This window comes from Hypanus sabinus, chromosome 26 (genome assembly GCF_030144855.1).
Source record: "Hypanus sabinus isolate sHypSab1 chromosome 26, sHypSab1.hap1, whole genome shotgun sequence".
Classification (NCBI taxonomy): domain Eukaryota; kingdom Metazoa; phylum Chordata; class Chondrichthyes; order Myliobatiformes; family Dasyatidae; genus Hypanus; species Hypanus sabinus.
Genome location: NC_082731.1, coordinates 48430619 through 48452439, shown reverse-complemented (window position 1 = coordinate 48452439; position 21821 = coordinate 48430619). Strand labels below are relative to the sequence as shown.

At 43.1% G+C, this 21821-nt stretch overlaps 1 protein-coding gene across 1 annotated transcript; it reads right to left on the bottom strand.

The window, feature by feature from the left end:
- Nucleotides 1-7440: 7440 nt before the first annotated feature.
- On the bottom strand, nt 7441-21504 carry LOC132381546 (olfactomedin-4-like). Its single transcript, XM_059951046.1, has 5 exons — nt 21390-21504; nt 19383-19535; nt 16758-16967; nt 14327-14474; nt 7441-9164 (listed from the first exon to the last, which is right to left on the bottom strand). Exons 1-5 carry the CDS (start codon nt 21429-21431, stop codon nt 8323-8325), a joined length of 1395 nt encoding a protein of 464 aa, XP_059807029.1. The 5' UTR covers nt 21432-21504; the 3' UTR covers nt 7441-8322.
- Between the last annotated feature and the right edge of the window lie 317 nt (nt 21505-21821).

The window sequence follows — 21821 nt, the reverse complement described above, 5'->3', positions numbered from 1 at the left end:
GGAACTTAGAAAAATAGAGGACTATGCACTAGGGAAATTCTAGGCAGTTTCTACAGTAGGTTACATGGTCGGCACAACATTAAGGGCCAAAGGGCCTGTAGTGTGCTGTAAATTTCTATGTTCTATGTTAGACCATAAGACCATAAGACATAGGAGCAGAATTAGACTATCTGGCCCATCGAATCTACTCCATCATTCAATCATTGCTGATCCTTTTTTCTATCTCCTCCCCATACCCAGTTCCTGGCCTTCTCACTGTAACCTTTGATGCCATGTCCAGTCAAGAACTTATCAATCTCTGCCTTAAATACACCAATGACCTGGCCTCCACAGCTACATGTGGCAACAAATTTCACAAATTTACCACTCTTTGGCTAAAGAAACACACTTTCTTCTATGTTCTATGTTTTTAAAAGCTTCCCAATCCTCTAACTTCCCACTAATTTCTCATCTATTTGGTTTTTATGCTGCTTTGACTTTCCCTGTGAACTAGGGTTATGTCATCTTGCCTTTAGAATACTTCTTCCTCTTTAGGATGTATATATCCTGTGCCTTCTGAATTGCTTCCAGAAATTCCAGCTATTGCTGCTCTGCTGTCATCCCTGCCATAGAGACATTGAAACATAGAAAGCCTATAGCTCAATACGGGCCCTTCAGCCCACAATGCTGTGCTGAACATTAGAACTTACCTAGGGTTACCCGTAGCCCTCTATTTTTCTAAGCTCCATGTAACTATCCAGTACTCTCTTAAAAGACCCTATCATATCCACCTCCACCACTATTGCCAGCAGCCCATTCCACACACTCACCACTCTCTGTGTGCATAAAAAAACTTACCCCTGATATCTCCTCTGTACCTACTTCCAAGCACCTTAAAACTGTGCCCTCTCGTGTTAGCCATTTCAGCCCTGGGAAAAAGCCTCTGACTATCCACAAGATCAATGCCTCTCATCATCTTATACACCTCTGTCAGATCACCTCTCATCCTCTGTCACTCCAGGGTGAAAAGGCTGAGTTCACTTAACCTATTCTCATAAGGCAGGCTCCACAATCCTGGCAACATCCTTGTAAATGTCCTCTGCTTTCTTTCTATGCTTTCTACATCCTTCCTGTAGTGAGGCGACCAGAACTGAGCACAGTACTCCAAGTGGGATCCAACAAGGGTCCTATACAGCTGCAACATTACCTCTCAGCTCTTAAACTCAATCCCACAGTTGATGAAGGCCAATGCACCTTATGCCTTCTTAACCACAGTCAACCTGCGTAGCAGCTTTGAGTGTCCTAAGGACTCGGACCCCAAGATCCCTCTGATCCTCCACACTGCCAAGAGTCTTATCATTAATACTATATTCTGCCATCATATTTGACCTACCAAAATGTACCACCTTATAATTATCTGGGTTGAACTCCCTCTGCCACTTCTCAGCCCAGTTTTGCATTCTATCGATGACCCACTGTAACCTCTGCCAGCCCTCCACACTATCCACAACACTCCCAACCTTTATGTCATCAGCAAATTTACTAACCCATCCTTCCACTTCCTCATCCAGGTCATTTATAAAAATCATGAAGAGACGGGGTACTAGAACAGATCCCTGAGGCGCACACCACTGGTCACTGACCTCTATGCAGAATATGACCCGTCTACAACCACTCTTTGCCTTCTGGGAGCAAGCCAATTCTGATCCACATAGCAAGGTCCCCTTGGATCCCATGTCTCCTTATTTTCTCAAAAAGCCTTGCATGGGGTACCTTGTCAAATGCCTTGCTGAAATCGATACACACTCCATCTACTGCTCTACCTTCATCAATGTGTTTCGTCACATCCTCAAAAAATTCAATCAGGTTTGTAAGGCACGACCTGCATTTGACAAAGCCATGCTGACTATTCCTAATCACATAATGCCTCTCCAAATCCTGCCTCCCAGGATCTTTTCCATTGACTTTCCAACCACTGAAGTAAGACTCACCAGTCTATAATTTCCTGGGCTATCTCTACTCCCTTTCTTGAATAAGAGAACATCCGCAACCCTCCAATTCTCTGGAGCCTCTCCCATCCTCATTGATGATGCAAAGATCATCGTCAGAGGCTCAGCAAACTCCTCCCTCACCACCTGCAGTAACCTGGGGTAAATCCTGTCTGGTCCTGGTGACTTATCAAACTTGTTGCTTTCCAAAATCTCCAGCACATTCACTTTCTTAATATCTATATGCACAAGTTTTTCAGTCCACTATAAGTCATCCCTCCAATTGCCAAGATCCTTTTCCATAGTAATACTGAAGCAAAGTATTTATTAAGTACCTCTGCTATCTCCTCCGGTTCCATACATACTTTTCCACTGTCACACTTGATTGGTCCTATTCTCTCATGCATTATCCTTTTGTTCTTCACATACTTGTAGAATGCCTTGGGGTTTTCCTTAATCCTGCTCACCAAGGCCTTCTCATGGCCCCTTCTGGCTCTCCTAATTTCATTCTTAAGTGCCTTCCTGCTAGCCTTATAATCCTCTAGGTCTCTATCATTGCCTAGTTTTTTGAACCTTTCGTATGCTTTTCTTTTCTTCTTGACTAGATTTACAACCGCCTTTGTACACCATGATCCCTGTCCTCTACCATCCTTTCCCTGTCTCATTGGAATGTACCTATGCAGAACTCCACACAAGTATCCCCTGACCATTTGCCACATATCTGCCATTCATTTCCCTGAGAACATCTGTTCCCAATTTATGCTTCCAAGTTCCTGTCTGATAGCCTCATATTTCTCCTTACTCCACTTAAACGCTTTTTTAACAAGTCTGTTCCTATCCCTCTCCAAAGCTATGGTAAAGGAGATAGAACTGTGACCACTATCTCCAAAATGCTCTCCCATTGAGAGATCTGACACTTGAACAGGTTCATTTCCCAATACCAGAGCTCCCCTCTTGTAGGCTTATCTACATATTGTGTCAAGAAACCTTCCTGAACATACCTAACAAACTCCACCCCATCTAAACCTTTGCTCTAGGGACATGCCAATCAAAATTTAGGAAATTAAAATCTCCCACCACAACAACCCTGTTATTATTACACCTTTCCAGAATCTGTCTCCCTATCTGTTCCTCGATGTCCCAGTTACTATTGGTGGTCTATAAAAACACCCAGTAGAGTTATTGATCCCTTTCTGTTCTTAACTTCCACCCACAGAGACTCTGTAGACAATCCCTCCATGACATTCCCCTTTTCTGTAGCTGTGACACTATCTCTGATCAGCAGCGCCACACCCCCTTGTCTTTTGCCTCCCTCCCTGTCTTTTCTGAAACATCTAAAGCCTGGTACTCTAAGTAACCATTCCTGCCCCTAAACCATCCAAGTCTCTGTAATGACCACAATATCATAGCTCCAAGTACTGATCCACGCTCTAAGCTCATCCACTGTGTGTTTTTGCATATAATTCTGGCCAACTCCTCTCTCAGGCCTCTGTAATTCCCTTTACTCCACTGTAATACTGATACATCTGACTTTAGCTTCTTCTTAAATTTCAGGGTGAATTTGATCACATTATCATCACTTGCCCTAAGGATTCTTTTACCTTAATGTCTCTAATCAAATGTGGTTCATTGTACAATACCCAATCTAGAATAGCTGATCCTCTAGTGGGCTCAACCACAAGCTGCTTTAAAAAGCCATCATATAGGCAGTCTTGAAATGCCCTCTCCTGGAATCCAGCAGCATCCTGATTTTCCCAATCTACCTGCTTTTTGAAGTTCCCCATGACTATTGTAACATTGCTCTTTTGGCATGCATTTTCTATCTCCCATTGCAATTTGTGGACCACATTCTTACTTCTATTTGGGGTTCTGTATACAGCTCCCATCAGGGTCTTTTTAGCCTTGCAGTTTCTTAGCTCTAACCACAATGACTTAACACCTTCCAACCCTATGTCACCTCTTTCTAATGATTTAATTTCATTTTTTTACCAACAGGGCCACACCAGCCCCTCTACCTTTCTTCCCGTCCTTTTGATACAATGTGCTTCTTCTTTCAGCCATGGATTCAGTGATGCCTACAATATCATACATGCCAATCTATAACTGTGCTACAAGTTCATGAACTTTATTCCATATACTGCGCACATTCAAATATAACATCTTCAGTCTTGTATTCACCTTTTTTGATTTTGTTTGCCTTTTAATCTGTTGACTGCAATTTTGTCCTATCATCACCATCTCCTTGCTAGGAGTCTCACTACACATTACCTCTATTTGTAAACTAACTATTTAATCTTCAGCATTATGACTCTCGTTCCCATCTCCCTGCCAAATTATTTTAAGCTCAGTTGAACAACTCTAGCCAACCTGCCCACAAGGATATTGGACCCTTCTGTTTCAGGGGTAAACTTTCCCTGTTGCATAGGTCATATCCTCTCCAGAAAGTTCCCAATGATCCATAAATCTGAACCCCAGCCCCCTGCATCAGTTCCTCAGCCATGCATTCACCTGACAAATCATCCTATTCTTACATTCACTGGCAATTGGCACAGTCAGCAATACAGAGATTACTACCCGAGGTCCAGTTCCTCAGCTTTCTACCTAGCTCCCTAACATCAGTCTTCAGGACCTGCTCAGCTTGTCTACCTATGTCATTGGTGCCAATACGTATCAAGACTTCTGGCTACTCACCCTTGAAGATGCCATGGATACGATCCGAGACATCCATGATCCTGGCGCCAGGGAGCAACATACCATCTGGATGCCTTTATCGCAGCCACAGAACTTTCATCTCTGTTCCTCTAACTAAGGAATCTCTTATCAAAACTGCAGTCTTCTTCACCTCTCTACTCTTTTGAGTCACAGTACCAGACTCAGTGCCAGAGAAGTAATCACTGTGGCTCTCCCTGGCACTTTCCCTCATTGGTCTCTAAAGTTTTATTACTATTAGGGCACAAAGCTGTGCCGAACATGTCCTTACCTTAGAACTACCTAGGCTTACCCATAGCCCTCTATTTTTCTAAGCTCCATGTACCTAATCAGGAGTCTCTTAGAAGACCCTATTGTATCCACTTCCACCACCGTCACTGGCAGCCCATGCCACGCACTCAACACTATATGTAAAAAACTTAACCCTGACCTCCTCTGTACCTCACTCAAATCTGATCTTACCTAAGCCTGATGAGCCAAAGCCACTCTAAAGAGTGGCACACTCCAAAAGAATGGCCATCCCACTTGCACTTCACCCTTTCTACCGAATCCCTCTTGGTGATTGTTCACTCCTCAACTAAGAGGAACTGCTGTGAAACCCTGCCTTGAAAATCTCCATTGCGACCCTGATTAAAATGTAATTCTTTTCATGCACCCCTCATGTGGGTTGTCCAACTCAGGGAATATCCAGGTAAATCAATTCACAAACAAGAGAAAACCTGCAGATTCAAGCAAGAGACGCAAATGCTGGAGGAACTCAGCAGGCCAGGCAACCTAAAATGAAAAAAGTACAGTTGACCTTCTGGGTTAAAGCCCTTCGGCAGGATTTTTCTTTTCTGCACTCTTCAAAATTTCAAAGTCCTTCTTAGATTAATAACATCTTTTCTATAATAGGGTGACCAAAACTGTGCTTAATACTCACCACCATCTTATTCAACTGCAACATAACTTAGAAACACGGAAATATAGACAACCCACAGCACAATACAGGCCCTTCGGCTCACAAAGTTGTGCTGAACATGTCCCTACCTTAGAAATTACTAGGGTTAACCATAGTCTTCTATTTTTCTAAGCTCCATGTACCTATCCAAAGTCTCTTAAAAAGACCCTATCGTATCCGCCTCCACCACCGTTGCCAGCAGCCCATTCCACACACTCACCACTCTGTGTAAAAAACTTAACCCTGATATCTCCTCTGTACCTATACCCAAGCCCCTTAAACCTGTGCCCACTTGTGGAAGCCATTTCAGCCCTGGGAAAAAGCCTCTGACTATCCACACGATCAATGCCTCTCATCATCTTATACACTTCTATCAGGTCATCTCTCATCTTCTGTTGCTCCAAGGAGAAAAGGCCGAGTTCAATCAACCTGGTTTCATAAGACATGCTCCCCAATCCAGGTAACATCCTTGTTAATCTGCTCTCCACCCTTTCTATGTCTTCCACATCCTTCCTGTAGAGAGGCGACCAGAAATGAGCACAGTACTCCAAGGGGGATCTGACCAGGGTCCTATATAGCTGCAACATTACCTCCTGGCTCTTAAATTCAATTCCACGATTGATGAAGGCCAATACGCCATATGCCTTCTTAACCATAGTATCATCCTGTGCTGCTGCTTTGAGTGTCCTATGGACTTGGACCCCAAGATTCCTCTGATCCTCCACACTGCCAGGAGTCTTACCATTTAATACTATATTCTGCCATCATGAACCATTTCACACTTATCTGGGTTGAACTCCATCTGCCACTTCTCAGCCCAGTTTTGCATCCTATCAATGTCCCACTGTAACCTCTGTCAGCCCTCCTCACTATCCATAACACCCTCAACCTTTGTGTCATCAGCAAACTTACTAACCCATCCTTCCACTTCCTCATCCAGGTCATTTATAAAAATCACAAAGAGTAAGGGTCCCAGAACAGATCCCTGAGGCACACCACTGGTCACCGACCTCCATGCAGAATTTCCCAGCATCTATACCCAACGTATTGATTGATGAAAGTCTTTGTTAGATGTTGACAGAGGAACAGATATTAGCCGTGGATGAACTCTAAACTAACGGTCAAGGGCAGCAGCCAAGAAATTGGATTAACTTTATCTTCTCTTAAAGAGGTTAGTGCTGCACTTCCTCAGTACTTGGCAAGGTACATGGATTTTAAATGAAGTGGGGATGCCCTTGAATGTCATACCTCATGGGGTCATGAGAAACAAAGACATAAAAACCATAAAGTGAGATTAAAAACCTTCAATTGACTAAACACACAAATTTTGGTTCAAATTTGATATTTATTAATATATTTACATTTCATGGTGCATGTAAAAACATGTCAGCTTAAACCATAACCAATAATTCACTTCGCTGATACATGTGAAGAAGATAGAAACAGATGTAAGGAGCACATACTAAATCTGAAATAGATTCCTCTCAAAGGAAAATTCAATTGATCCAGATTCCCACCGGGTTTGTTCCATTTACACTTATATTTAGATTTTGGTCACTGTGTGTTGTAGATATTATATCAAGTATTTGCAAACCAATTAAAACATGGTAATTAATCAATTTTGTATATCTTAAACTGATCTGCTGATGGAGTGTTGTACTGACCAACCTGCTGTTTCACAGAAAGTTTTGAATGGGATATTTTGATTGGATGTAAAAGATTCAAAGACAAATTTGAAGAAATAGGAATTCCTTCCCAGTGTGCCAATGAATAATTGTCCCACAATCAACTCACTAAGACAGACCAATAGGAACAGACCAATAGATCTGTTCCTGTCCAGTAACCAAACTTCAACATTAAGTAATTGCCTGTTCATTGGCCAAATGGATAAGTGTATGGGACACTGGAAAAATGTTGAATTTCCCCTTGGGGATGAATAAAGTATCTATCTATCTATCTATCTGGAATTCTGAGACTGAGAAGGATTTTGTTACATTAAACATTAGAACTGAATCTATCTGGAATTTCCAGACATGAAGCGATTGATTCTCGCGAGGTTTCAGCAAAAGTATAGAGTACCAAAAAAGATCTCTCATGTCAACCAGCTAATTTTCTTCAGTACTAGACCTGTGCTAGGCTGAGTACAAATTTGTACCTATATATTCTGACAGCTTAAAATGGATCAATGCATTGAATACTCTTAAAAAGATGAGGGAAATAAGTTAATAGGAACACCACCATTTATTTACTTTCTCCAAATCATATCCCATTCCTTCAATGTTACAGGATCAAAGCCCTGGAATTCACAGCCTAGCTTTAACAAATGGTTCTCCATCTAGATTGACCACTTTGTAGTTCTCCCCATGGATGCTGACTGATCTACTGAGTGATTTTTGTGTTTTATTCCTGGAATTCACAGCCCAAGTACAGTTGATTTTCACCTTCAACAGAGGGTTATTGAAGTCTTATATAAAGCTTACTGCCACCGTTTAGAGCAAATGAGGGTGGGCAATAAGTAATTCCCCTCCCATACTTGTCTTACATCCCCTGAAAGAAAAGAAAGTCTTTGGCTAACACAATCCATCTAATTTGAGCATTTTTAATTGCAGAACCATTAGCTTTGTTGGAGCATAAATACAGTGCAAGATTCAGTTATAAAAGCTCAAATTTAGACCCAGACCTCAGTGATTCCCAACCTCAGTTTTTCTATGCTGCGATAGATGGCTGTACGTAAGGTTTAAATACAACATCATAAGTCACCTGGTAGCCGTCATTGTAAACATACAGCTTGTGATCAGAGGGGTTGTAGCTGACACTCTGTAAAATCTCCATCACTTTATCCATCTTTATAGCAAGTGTACCTTCCTCACCAGTTCTGGTATCAAATGTATAGAAAATCTCCTCCACCCGTGTGCTCACTGGTCTAATCGCATACAACACCCCACAGATCATAAAGGCATTGGTCACACCAGGTTTGAACTGTCTCGTGACCCATGTCCTCTCCACAGTGAAGGATGTTGTGTTAATTTTACTGATAACCATGTTCCCGGCATTTTCATCGGTGGAGTAAATGATCCACAGGCCAGTTTCGTCAACAGCAAAGTCCATGTCCTGGAATTTAACACCCTGATATGAGAACCTATTATTGTAGACAGCATCAGCCAGAGTCACTCTCTGCACAGTCCCTGTGTCTACATTAACCCTGCACATGTCCCTAGTATTGTAACAGTTATAATACAAAGTGTTATTGTATAAGACCATCCCGCTTCCCTGACCTGTGTTTCCATAGTTTGGGTAACGTCCTGGAATCACCAGTGTTTTCTCAATTGGATTCTTGTAGAGCAGTAAATCGTCATACGAAGAGTAGACCCGAAACGTGTCGAGCCTTTGTTCATTGACGAGTGGTGCTACCCAGTACAGCTGCTTTTCAGAGGGAAGGGGACTGGGGTCTTTGCCCCACCCTCCAAATTTATAACTAAATCCCAGCCAGTTCAGCTGTGTCACGAAAGGCTTGGTCACATTGAGTATGCCACCATGATTGCAGCTCCCTGATGGAAAAGAATTACAATTTAGTAGAGGTTTGGTGTCTGTACTTTCCAAATATAACTGAGTTAAGGAATCAACAGGCCCTTCAGTCAACCCTGCCCTTGCTGACCAGTAAGCACCAGCTAGACCTTAAAATAGCTGGACCATAAATAGCTTTGAAATTTTCAAAATTTCAGGCTTTTAACTTTTAAAATTTAATCACCATACTGGTGATGAAAACAATGGAAGAACCCCATTAAAAAAAGCTTGTAAACCACTATGCTGAAGTTACGCACTCCTACTCCCACTCCCACCTATGACTGTGTTGTTACACCCAATATTGCACATCCTCCTGATTTCTATTCCAAAACAACTTACATCCCAGACATTCTGTTATTCAACTCTCCTAATGTTTTGTTACTTTGTTACAAATAAATAATAAAAAATATAATAACATACACAATTTAAATTGGAGTTTGAACTGGACCTGGGTACACTTTACCATTTCCTGCCCTGCCATTTAATCTCAAAGACTGGTGAGCCTGATTGGAACTCCATCAAATCTGAGTGGATGAACATTACGCAATGCCACAGGGTTTGTTCCAACACTCAGGTGAGTGGTGGGACTGTGGTGCTAACATGCAAACGGAAAAGAACAAGCAAGGCATGTCTCAATCTTTCAGTCTTTCACTTGCTTCCAGAAACACCACACTGGATTCCACAAGCAGGTCCAAGTTAAAGTTACTTTTAGAATTTAGGAAGTGGAATAGACATCATCAAATGTCTGTTATTGAAGTGGCTAAGATAGTATATCCTGTGCTAAAGAAACATCATTATCCTTTGAAAGCAATGACATTCATTATAAAGAAAGCAGAAAATGCTGGAAAAATTCATCAGGTCAGGTAGAATCTGTGGACAGTAAAGCAGAATTTAATATTTCAGGATAAACATTGTTCCTCAAGGTGACTGTTCTCTCTCCACAGATGCTGCCTGACCTACTGAACACTTCACAAATTTTTTGATTTGTTTCAGCTTTACATTGGCATGTAGTACATTGTACATTTAGTGGTGTCTTTACCCAGTGTTTAAATATCTATATTAAATACTGCCTCAAGAAGGCGACATTTATCATCAAAGATTCCCTGCCAATCAATCTTCCTACAGCTTCCATCCTTCATGCAAGAGTTACAGAAGCCTCTGTTTTAAAACAGAGGTAAGGACAAATGTTTTTAGCTAGAGAGTAATTAATCTGTGGAATGCTATGGAGGCTATGTCCGTGGGTATATTTAAGACGGAAGTTGATTGTTTTCTGATCAGTCAGGGCATCGAAGGATGTGGCAAGAAGGCAAGTAAATGGGGTTGAGTGGGATCCAGGATCAGCCATGTTGAAATGGTGGAGCAGACTCAATGGACTGAATGGCCTAATTCTGCTCCTATGTCTTATGGTTTTATGGTCTAAGTCCCACTCCACCAGGTTGAAGAACAGACACCTCCCTTCAATCACCTGCCTCTTGAACCAAGCATGGCAACATTATCTAAAATGCTGGTAGAACACAGCAGGCTAGGCAGCATCTACAGGGAGAAGTGCTGTCGATGTTTCGGGCCGAGACCCTTCGCAGGACCAACTGAAAGGAAAGATAGTAAGAGATTTGAAAGCAGTGGGGGGAGGGGGAAATGCGAAATGATGGGAGAAGACTGGAGGGGGTGGGATGAAGCTAAGAGCTGGAAAGGTGATTGGCGAAAGTGATACCGAGCTGGAGAAGGGAAAGGATCATGGGACGGGAGGCCTTGGGAGAAAGAAAGGGGGGGGAGCACTAGAGGGAGATGGAGAACAGGCAAACAACTAAATATGTCAGGGATGGGGTAAGAAGGGGAGGAGGGGCATTAACGAAAGTTAGAGAAGTCAATGTTCATGGAGGCTACCCAGCCGGTATATAAGGTGTTGTTCCTCCAACCTGAGTTTAGATTCATTCTGACAATACAGGAGGCCATGGATAGACATATCAGAATGGGTATGGGACGTGGAATTAAAATGTGTGGCCACTGGGAGATCCTGCTTTTTTTGGCGGACCGAGCATAGGTGTTCCGCGAAACGGTCTCCCAGTCTGCGTCAGGTCTCACCAATATATAAAAGACCACACCAGGAGCACCGGACGCAGTATACCACACCAGCCGACTCACAGGTGAAGTGTTGCCTCACCTGGAAGGACTGTCTGAGGCCCTGAATGGTGGTGAGGGAGGAAGTGTAAGGGCAGGTGTAGCACTTGTTCCATTTACAAGGATAAGTGCCAGGAGGGAGATCGGTGGGAAGGGATGGTGGGACGAGTGGACAAGGGAGTTGCGTAGGGAGTGATCCCTGCGAAAATCAGAAAGGTGGGGGGGAGGGAAAAATGTGTTTGGTAGTGGGATCTCATTGGATGTGGTGGAAGTTACGGAGAAGTTGGACCTGGAGGCTGGTGGGGTGGTAGGTGAGGACAAGGGGAACCCTATCCCGAGTGGGGTGGAGGGTGGATGGGGTGAGGGCAGATGTGTGGGAAATGGGAGAGATGCGTTTGAGAGCAGAGTTGATGGTGGACGCAAGGAAGCCCCTTTGTTTAAAAAAGGAAGACATCTCCTTCATCCTGGAATGAAAAGCCTCATCCTGAGAGCAGATGCAGTGGAGATGGAGGAATTGTGAGAAGGGGATAGCCTTTTTGCAAGAGACAGGGTGGGAAGAGGAATAGTCCAGGTAGCTGTGAGAGTCTGTAGGCTTATAGTAGATATCAGTAGATAGGCCATCTCCAGAGATGGAGACAGAAAGATCAAGAAAGGGGAGGGAGGTGTCGGAAATGGACCAGGTAAATTTGAGGGCAGGGTGAAAGTTGGAGACAAAGTTAATGAAGTCGACGAGCTCAGCACGCGTGGAAGAGGCATTGCCAATGCAGTCGTTGATGTAGCGAAAGAAAAGAGAGGGATGGATACAGGTATAGCCTTGGAACATGGACTGTTCCACAAAGCCAACAAAAAGGCAGGAATAACTGGGACCCATACGGGTGCCCATGGCTACACCCTTGGTTTGGAGCAAGTGGGAGGAGCCAAAGGAGAAATTATTGAGAGTAAGAACTAATTCCGCTGGATGGAGGAGAGTGGTGGTAGAGGGGATTTGGTTAGGTCTGGAATCCAAAAAAAACCAAAGAGCTTCGAGACCATCTCGGTGGGGGATGGAGGTATGTAGGGACTAGACGTCCATGGTGAAAATAAGACGGAGGGGGCCAGGGAACCTAAAATCATTGAAAAAATTCAAAGCATGTGAAGTGTCACGAACATATGTGGGAAGAGATTGAACAAGGGGGGATAAGACAGTGTCAAGATATGCAAAAATGAGTTCAGTGGGGCAGGAGCAAGCTGAGACAATAGGTCTACCTGGACAGGCAGGTTTGTGGATCTTGGGTAGGAGGTAGAAATGGGAAGTGTGGGGTGTGGGAACTATGAGGTTTGTGGCAGTGGATGGGAGATCCCCAGAGCTGATAAGGTTGGTGATGATATTGGAGACAATGGCCTGGTGCTCCTTAGTAGGGTCATGATCAAGGGGTAAATAAGAGGAGGTATTAGAGAGTTGTCGCTGTGCCTCAGCCAGGTAGAGGTCAGTACGTCAGACAACATCAGCTCCCCCCTTATCAGCCGGTTTTATAGTGAGGTTGGGATTGGTGGAGAGCAGAGCGTTTGGAAGAAGTGAGGTTGGAATTGGAACAGGGTGTGGTGAAGTCGAGACAGTTGATGTACCGTCAGCAATTAGCAATAGAGATCCAGAGCAGGTAGAAGACCAGAGCGGGGTGTCCATGAAGAGGAGGAGGTTTGAAGACGGGAGAAGGGGTCATCGGTGGGGGTAGGAGAGTCCTTGTCAAAGAAGTAAGCTCGGAGACAGAGCCAGTGGAAGAAGAGTTCAGTGTCATGGCGTACGCAGAACTCACTGAGGTGTGGGTGAAGGGGGACAAAGGTGAGGCCCTTAATGAGGACAGAGCGCTCTGCCTCAGAGAGTTGAAGGTCGGAGGGAATGGTAAAGACCCCGCACGGATGAGAAATGGGATCAGAGGGGGGAGTGAGGCTGGTAGTGTCAGTGGAGAGGGAAGGGTTGGGCTGAGAGGAAGATGAAGCCTCTGAGGGCCCAGGAGCTGACGATGGGATCTGAGGGAGAGGGGATTGCAGAGTGGTGGTGGGGGAGGGGGAGACGGGAGTCACAATCACAGCATGTGAAGACCCGGCCCGGAGTTCAAGGCTGGAATCGCAGTCGGTGGTTGCACAATCGCTTTGAAGCTGTCCATGTCCGTTGGAACCCGCAGTGATGGTGCTGGAGTCCGGAGTTTCAAAATCCCCTGGGTCACTGGGGCAGCTGAGATCGACAGCCGAGGCCAATCCATGTCCGTTGGAACATGCGGTGATGGCGCTGGAGTCTGGGTTTTGAATATGCCCTGGGTTGCTGGGGCAGCCAAGAGCAACTACCGGGGCTGGGGACATGATATGAAGTCCATGCTCTGCAGATGGGGTCTGCAGATGGAAGATCTTTCGATCCTTGCAGGACGTAATAAAGTCAAAGAACCGGCGATTGCACGCATGGATCTGACGGAGGATGAAAATTTCCAGCATCTGCAGATTTCCTCGTGATGGCAACATTATCACTACTTTGTACAACAATGGACTTGTTTTGTTTTGTTTTATTATATTCTTTCTTGTAAAAAAAATTGTGCATAATTTATGTTCATCATGTGAAATTTGCTTATCTGATGCTAGGTGCCTGTCATGCTGTTGCAAGTAAGTTTTCATTGCATGTGTGCATACATGTAGTTGTGAAGAATCAATCAGAATCGGGTTTATTATCTCTGATATATGTCATGACATTTGTTGTTTTGCAGCAGCAGGACAGAGCAAAACATAACAATTACTGTAAGTTTCAGAGATAAATAAATAGTGCAAATGGGCAATAACCATGTAGTGTTCATATGTTCATGAACTGTTCAGAAATCTGATTGTGGTGAGGAAGAAGCTGTTTCTAAAACACTGAGTATAGCTCTTCAGGCTCCCTGATGGTAACTATGAGAAGAGGGCATGTCCCCGAAGGTCTTTTAAGATGGATGCCTAAGCTGATGTCTCCATTCACTCTTTAAACATAATGCTCTTGTTTCACTGAGACACCTTGATTAATACTCACCATAGTCGATAGGTTGAGGAGTTGGGACTTGATGCTTTTCACAGTCACTAAGTCGTTTTCTCAGGGATGTAATTTCCCTGCGGATCGCCAGCACATTGAGTTTATCATAAGATTCCAGCTTGTTGACTGTACGTGAAATATTCTCAATCTGGAATACACAGAGCACAGAGAGAATTCACCCAGTTCCTATATCCAATGACATCATGGAAGACTTACCTATATTAACTCCGTCCCCTCTCGTCCATTACATAATGCCTTTCCTCATCAAATATTAATGGATCTTGATTTTTCAACCTGAACCTCAGCTTCAGAGCAGAAAGTTCTAGATTTTTGTTTCTCCTTGCATACAAACTTCTTCCTAATTCTCTAATTTTAAGATTATGCTTCCTTGACCTCGACTATCCACCAAATTAATGGTTTCTCTTGATGCATCATAAACATTTGAAACAGAACACTGGAAAGCACAACACAGGCAGATAGAGTCATAAAGAAAGCTTTTGACATATTGGACTTAATAAATCAAAGTATTGACAACATGAGATGGGATGTTACATTGAAATTAAATAAGACATTGGTGAGGCTTATTTTGGCATTTTGTGTACAGTTCTGATCAGCTTTCCACAAGAAAGCTATCAAAAATATTGAAAAACTGCAGAGAATCTTAGAAGGATGTTGCCAAAACTTGAGGACCTGAGGTATGGGGCAAGTTGATAAGGAGGACTTTATTTCCTAAAGCATAGAAGAATGAGGAGAGGTTTGGTATAGTTTACAACATTTCGAGGAGCATAGATAGGATAAAAGCAAGCCATCTTTTTCCACTGAGGTTAGGGTGAAAGATGAAATGTTTAAGGGGAACTTCTCATGATTAGGTATTCGATGCTGCCTGCCTGCATTTGACTGGTATCTTCTCGCTGTTGCCAATGGCATCGATCTCACACTGCTGGGTTCATGAGCAGCTGTTGCTCTGCAGCCATTGGGCTTCTGGATGGGTTTCACTCACCTCAGCACTGAAAGCATTCCACAGCTGTGGACTCCCTTCTACTATTTGTGTCATTTGATCAAGGCACTTCAGCACTGATCTGACTCTGCAGCTGTGGTCTGTAATCATCGGCACGGCACTGAGCAGATTCTACAGAGAGGCCTGCAATCATTGGCATGACACTGAGCAGATTCTGTCGCTGCGGTCTGCAGTCATCGGCACAGCACTGATCTGACACTATAGCTGTGGCCTGCAACCATTGGGCTCTGGGCTTCACTTGCCTCAGCAACTTTGTGGCTGTGGACTCACTTTCAGGGACTCTGCAGTTCAGTTCATACTCTGCATGTTCATGCCCAGACTCTGTGGACTCTGCGGTTAATGTTATTTATTTGCTTTTTACTGTTTGCATGATTTCTTTTTTTCTCACACATTGTTTGATGGTCTTATTGTGTGGGTTTTTGTTTAAATGGGTTTTATTGCGTTTCTTCCTTTTGTGGCATTGTTCCACTTTCTGACAGCCTCAAGTTCCAGACCTCAATCATCCACAGATTAATTTCTGGCCAAGATTTTGGTACTAATTTACCTTAACTAGCACACTGAAAAATAACATTTGCTGAACATGCTGCAAAGCTCAAGCAGAGAAAGAGGCCTTTCAGCCCATTTGGTCTAAGCCTAATCCAAATCCATTTGCCAGTATTTGGCCCATAACCTTCTGATGAAGGGTCTCAGCCCGAAATGTTGGCTGTTTACTCTTTTCCATAGATGCTAGCTCATCTGCTGAGATTCTCCAGCATTTTGTGTGTGCTGCTTGAATTTCCTGCATCTGCAGACCTTCTAAACCTTTCTAGTCCAACTGCCTTTTAAAAGTTGCTATTGTACCTGCCTCAACCACTTCCTCTGGCAGCTCGTTCTATGCATACACCATCCCTTGTGTAAAAAATGTTGCCCCTCTGCTTCTTATTATATCTATCCTCTCTCACCTTAAACCTATGTCCAGTTTTTGATTTCCCTACTCTGAGAAAAACCCTGAATACATTCACTCTTTTTATGTCTTTCAAGATTTTATATACCTCTCTAAGCTCACTCTTCAGGGTCCTATACTCCAAGGATCAAAAGTCCCAGCCTGTCCAACCTCTCCCTAAAACTCAGGTCCTGGCAAATGCTTGAAAACCTGCTCTGCACTCTTTGCATTTTAATAAGATCTCATTACCTCTGTTTCTCTAGTGATTCATCATAGAACATAGAACATAGAATAGTACAGCATATTACAGGCCCTTCGGCCCACAAGGTTGTGCTGACCCTCAAACCCTGCCTCCCATATAACCCCCCACCTTAAATTCCTCCATAATAGAACATAGAAATAGATCATCCAAAATCCCCAACTGTGACAGGATGAAGAAACATAGTATAATAAGTGAATGTTGTTTTTATCCTGTGATTGAGCTTTCTGACCTCCATGTAAAGTTGGTCAATGATGGTGTTGCTTCCATTGATCGTGACCTTCAGCTGATTGGTGAGTGACACCAGCTCTTGGATCTCCAGCTTAAGCAGCTCAAAGTCGAGCTGGGTGTAGGAGCCTCCTGTCTCGATTCTCTCCACTCGCCGGGTCAGGTTCAGCAGCTTTGCTGTGTGGACTGAGAGAGTCTGTGCATATTGTTTCACCTGGATAGACACAGCAAACACACACCTGGGTTACATCTGCCTCAGGAGGCATAAGAAGCATGGAGACCTCACACCACTGCCAGACAGTTAACTCTAACCCATGCATCTGAACAGCAACAGATTGAGAAGGGGAAGGTTCAGCAAGTCTTTCATACATGATGAAACATCACTTGAAGGAACCTTAACACAGCTTCAGTAGTAACAAGCAAAAAACCTAGAGGAAATCTGCAGATCAGAGAGTATCTATGAAGGGAAACAGACAGTTGATGTTTCAGTTCGAGATTGGAAGATGGAAGGGAGAAACCAGTATTAAAAAGATGGAGATAGCAGGCAATAGGTGAGGAGAGGTGCTAAAGCAGGTGGAGGAGGGCAGAGTGGTAATAGCACCAAAAGAGGTGAAAGGTGGAGGTGACAAAAGGCTGAAGATGATGGAATCTGATAGGAGAGGAAGGTGGAGCAGTGGGAGGTGCATGTGGATGAGGTGCAGAGGGAGAGGGTGGAGGAGAAGAGAAAAACAAGGTAATTAGGCTGGGGTGGGTATAGGAAGAACTGGGAGGAAAAATACAAACGTACAGAGGGAGAGCAGTTTAGTGGAAGCTGTGGAATTCAATGTTCATGCCATTGGGGTGCAGACTACCTCAGGTTTGTTAACAGTCAGCTTTTTTATTGAATGCAAAGGTTATTATTGGCTGTTTGGGTGTAGTTTTAATGTGGTTACCTTGATTTTTTGAAAATAGGACATTCAGGTAAAAGGCTTTTGTGGTTGGGCATGTGGAACAATTTCAAGTTGCTTGTTCTGGAGAGACACTTTGCAGCTAAAGCACTTTTAAGAGGATTTGTAAAATCATCTTCTAGGCTAAAGCTGTTTCTTCATCTTACCTGCATTGGAAATGGGAACTATCTTTGCATAGCTTCATATTCTACAGGAACATTCTGGGTGGATCACCATACAGACTCCCCGCACTGGCTGAACACAGAGAGACATAGTCATCTGATGTCATAACTCTGGGGCTAACATCATGAGCCTGATGTCATAACCCTGCATGCAGTGCCAGTCTGCCAAGGTTAGAGGGCACTGTGGGCTGGTTGCCTTGAACACTTTTATAAAACATATAATCAGCACAGTGGCACAACTAGCAGAGCTGCTGACTTACAGTTCCAGTGAACTGGGTTCAATCAGGTGACCTCAGGTGCTGGCTGTGTGGAGTTAGTACATTCTCCCTGTGACTGCTTGGTTTTTCTCCAGGGTGTTCTGGTGTCCTCCCACATCCAAAAGACCCATGGATGGATGGATAGTGTGCAGGTGGGTGGTAGAATGTGGAGGAGGACATATGTAAAAATGGCAGATTAATAGTCAGCATGGGATCATTGGGCTGAAGGGTCTGTTTCTGTGCTGTATCTTTCCATTACTCTGGGTATAACAAAATTAGAGTACAGGAGGGTGTGTTCACCATGGGAAAAGAGTCATATGGGCTCATGGGCTGTGGTTTTACCACCTCTGTTTGACTTCCGAAAGGAAAACAGGAAATGGCACAAAAAGCGAGCATGTCCTATCTCCCCGTTTTCAGGTCCTCGGTGCTGAATCCAAGAATTCTTGCATAGGGAAATAATGACATCAACCATGTGGAAGCCAGGTGTACACTGGGTAATAAACAGGCAGAAGGAGCCAATAATTATAGTTAGCAAACTCTGTTCCTCAGATGACTGTTGTTTCAGGCCTGTCTTTGGAATTAACTACTGAGATACAGCAGAATAAGCTAAAGGGCAGAAAGAATTAGTTTAGTAATTCAGTGTTACATTGTGAGCAGAAGGTTGTGTTCCTGGGCTCTGCTGTTTATTTTCTGTGAGAACAATCTGTTTTCTGATATCTTAAGAACAGGTAAAGTTGAAGAACAGGTACTGTGAGGTACAGTTCTGAATGGTTTGTAAAAAATGCTTCAGGGGGTTTGGAAGATAGACTAGAAACCAAAAGGCAGTCTCTTATTATCTACACTGGATATCAACTATCATATATTGCTTCATATATTCATTCATTATAAGTTTCACACTTACACAATGTGTTGCTTTGTATCATTAAAAGCTGTGTAGCCTTTCAGCATTAACTGTTCTGAATGATAAATACAGAATCTATTTCACTTCTGTTACTCATTTCATAATTTCAACCAAGTTTTCCCATTGATAAATACACCTCTTCACATTACTGATTAATTTCTCTTGTTGATAATTGCCCCATCCTTATTACCAATTAATTTCCCCCTTGGACAATTACTCAATAATATCATTTCTCTCAGCACGTTAGTGTCAAGGCATTAAGGGATAGTCAATGCCTTTCCTTTGGTCAGACTCTATCATTGTAAGAGTTAAATCTCCATCACACAGTTTTAATGAGATTGGAGACTACCAGGAAATGCTTACCTTGTTGATTTCTTGTTGCACACTGATATTGAGTTGCCGTGATGTTCTTTCCAAATACTCCATTCTTTGCACTGGGAACGTGTTGTCAGGCAAAATCACAGAACATTCGCAGACTCCATCACTGTTGACCACTCCACTGGCATTCTGACCAGACTGTAACCATAGTAACTGGGATTAATTTCTCATTCAGAACAGCAACAGCCTCCCCTGAGCCAGTGTCATTAATCATTAAAATGGCTAGGGTGTTATAAAGGTTCACAAGGATGCTACTAGGACTGGAGGGTTTGAGTTACAAGCAGAGAATGGATAAACTAGGACTTTTTACTCCGGAGTGAGGAGGGTTAGGTGTGACCTTACAGAGGTGCGTAAAATCCTGAGAGGTGTAAAACAGTTTTTCTCTCAGGATAGGGGAGTGCAAAACTGGAGGGCATAAGTTTAAGGTGAGATTTTAAAAAGACCTGAGGAGGAAGTTTTTCACAGAGAAGATGGACAGTATATGGAACAAGGTGCCAGATGAAGCTGTGGAGGTGTGTACAAGTACAACATTTAAAAGAAATTTAGATAAGGACATAAACAGAAAAAGGATTAAATGGAAATGGGGCAACACAGGGAAATGGGACAAGCTTGGACACACATTATGGTGAAGTGGCAGAAGGGTCGGTTTCTGTGCTGTACTCCTTCGTGATCCTGTGAATGAACATCACTTCTTCACATGTTACATAACTCAGACATCCTATCCACAATTTATTACCCACCTAGTTAATGGCCCATGTCATTTATTACACCCAACCACTTTACACACACCCATTAGAAGCCCTTCTATTGTACACCCACCCAACTGAAAAGCATTTCCCAATTTTCCTTCACAGTGATCAATCACTATTTTTCTGCCCATTAGATGTGAAGTTTATTTCTTCTATGCTTGCAGGCCCTTCTATGCCACTGTGTGATTCACAGGTCATTCAGCCCATCGATTCTGTGAAACACATTCACCTCAGTCTGATAGGCAATTCTGAATCAAAAACAAATTGAAATCTCTCTCTTATCAGTAGAAACAACCCCTCACATCAAATGCTTTGAATTCTTTGTATTCTTCAGCACCTCATTCAGATGAAGTAAAACAAATCATAAAGCAAAAGCAACTGCAGATGCTGGAAGTCTGAAATAAAAACAGAAAATGCTGGAAACACTCATCAGGTCTGGTAGCAACTGAAGAGGGAAAAAAACTAAGCTAACATTTCAGATCAAAAATGGTTCCTGTCTGAGGCTTCTGTTCAGTTGATGATCTTAGATGGTGTTGCTGCCAACAGTTCATTGAGGTTCTGTTGTCACTCTGTTTAAACATCGATAGTTGTGACCATTACGAGATTCTGTAATCACTGTGACTAAATCAGAAATTAGTAATGAAATCAGAGAATCATTGGTTAGATTATAATCTCTTTCCTGCTGACCTTAATGAGGCACAAGGGTGTCTGGAGAGAATGGTTCAGGTGCTACACACATAGTCCTCAAAGGGTGGTGGAAGTGAGTTGAGACAAAGTTAAAAGCTCATCCAAGTACACAAACAAACCAAGATACTAATAGAAAATGCAGGAACCACTCAGCCGGTCAGGTAGCGTTTGTGTAGAGAGAAATGGTTAGCGATTGTGGTCTGTTATCCTTTATCAGAACTGGGAAAGAGAGTGAAAAATTAACCTTCTGCAGTGTGGGAAATGTAAAGCAAAGGGAATAGGGAATATCCTTGACAGGGCAAGGCTAAATAAATAGAATAACTATTTGCTCAAGATTCTGATTTTTTTGTTTGTTTTATGCATTGCTAATAATGACTGTAGAGCCTATGACTTGCAGGGATAGAGAGCAATGTCGGTGGGACTGCAAAGCAAGCAACTTTTCTTTCCCAAGTAGAAGAGGGTCTGCACCCTGTGAAACACTGAGCAACAAGGTCATACAAACTTACAGCACCTGGAACAGAAATGACCAGCACGCACACTGGAAAAATAAACTTACAGAAGGCAGGACAGCGGTTACGAGCAGTAGAAGGAGAAGCATTGTTCTTCAGTCTTGAACCCTGATACACCTGGTCTTTCGGAAAGGGTTTAAATAGTCATCTCACTAGAACTCCTCCTCAAAACCAGAGATACATTCCTTTGAGATTAAATCAAGCAAAGGTGTTTCTGGAAACAGTATTCAAATTGCCAGGAATTACCTTATTTATATTGTCAGAAATATTGTCAAATATTGCAACAGAGAATGAATGATTCTGCACATGCTGGCTGGCTGCCAGTTCCCTTGACTTTGCAATCATCAGCATGAGGGTTTGAACAACACACAGGCTTTGATTTAACTATTAGCACTTCTCTTCTTCATTTCTGAGGGTTGTTTTGGCCACGGATAAGACCACCACTGTCACCTTGCCTATTTGGGGTCTCATAGAGTCAT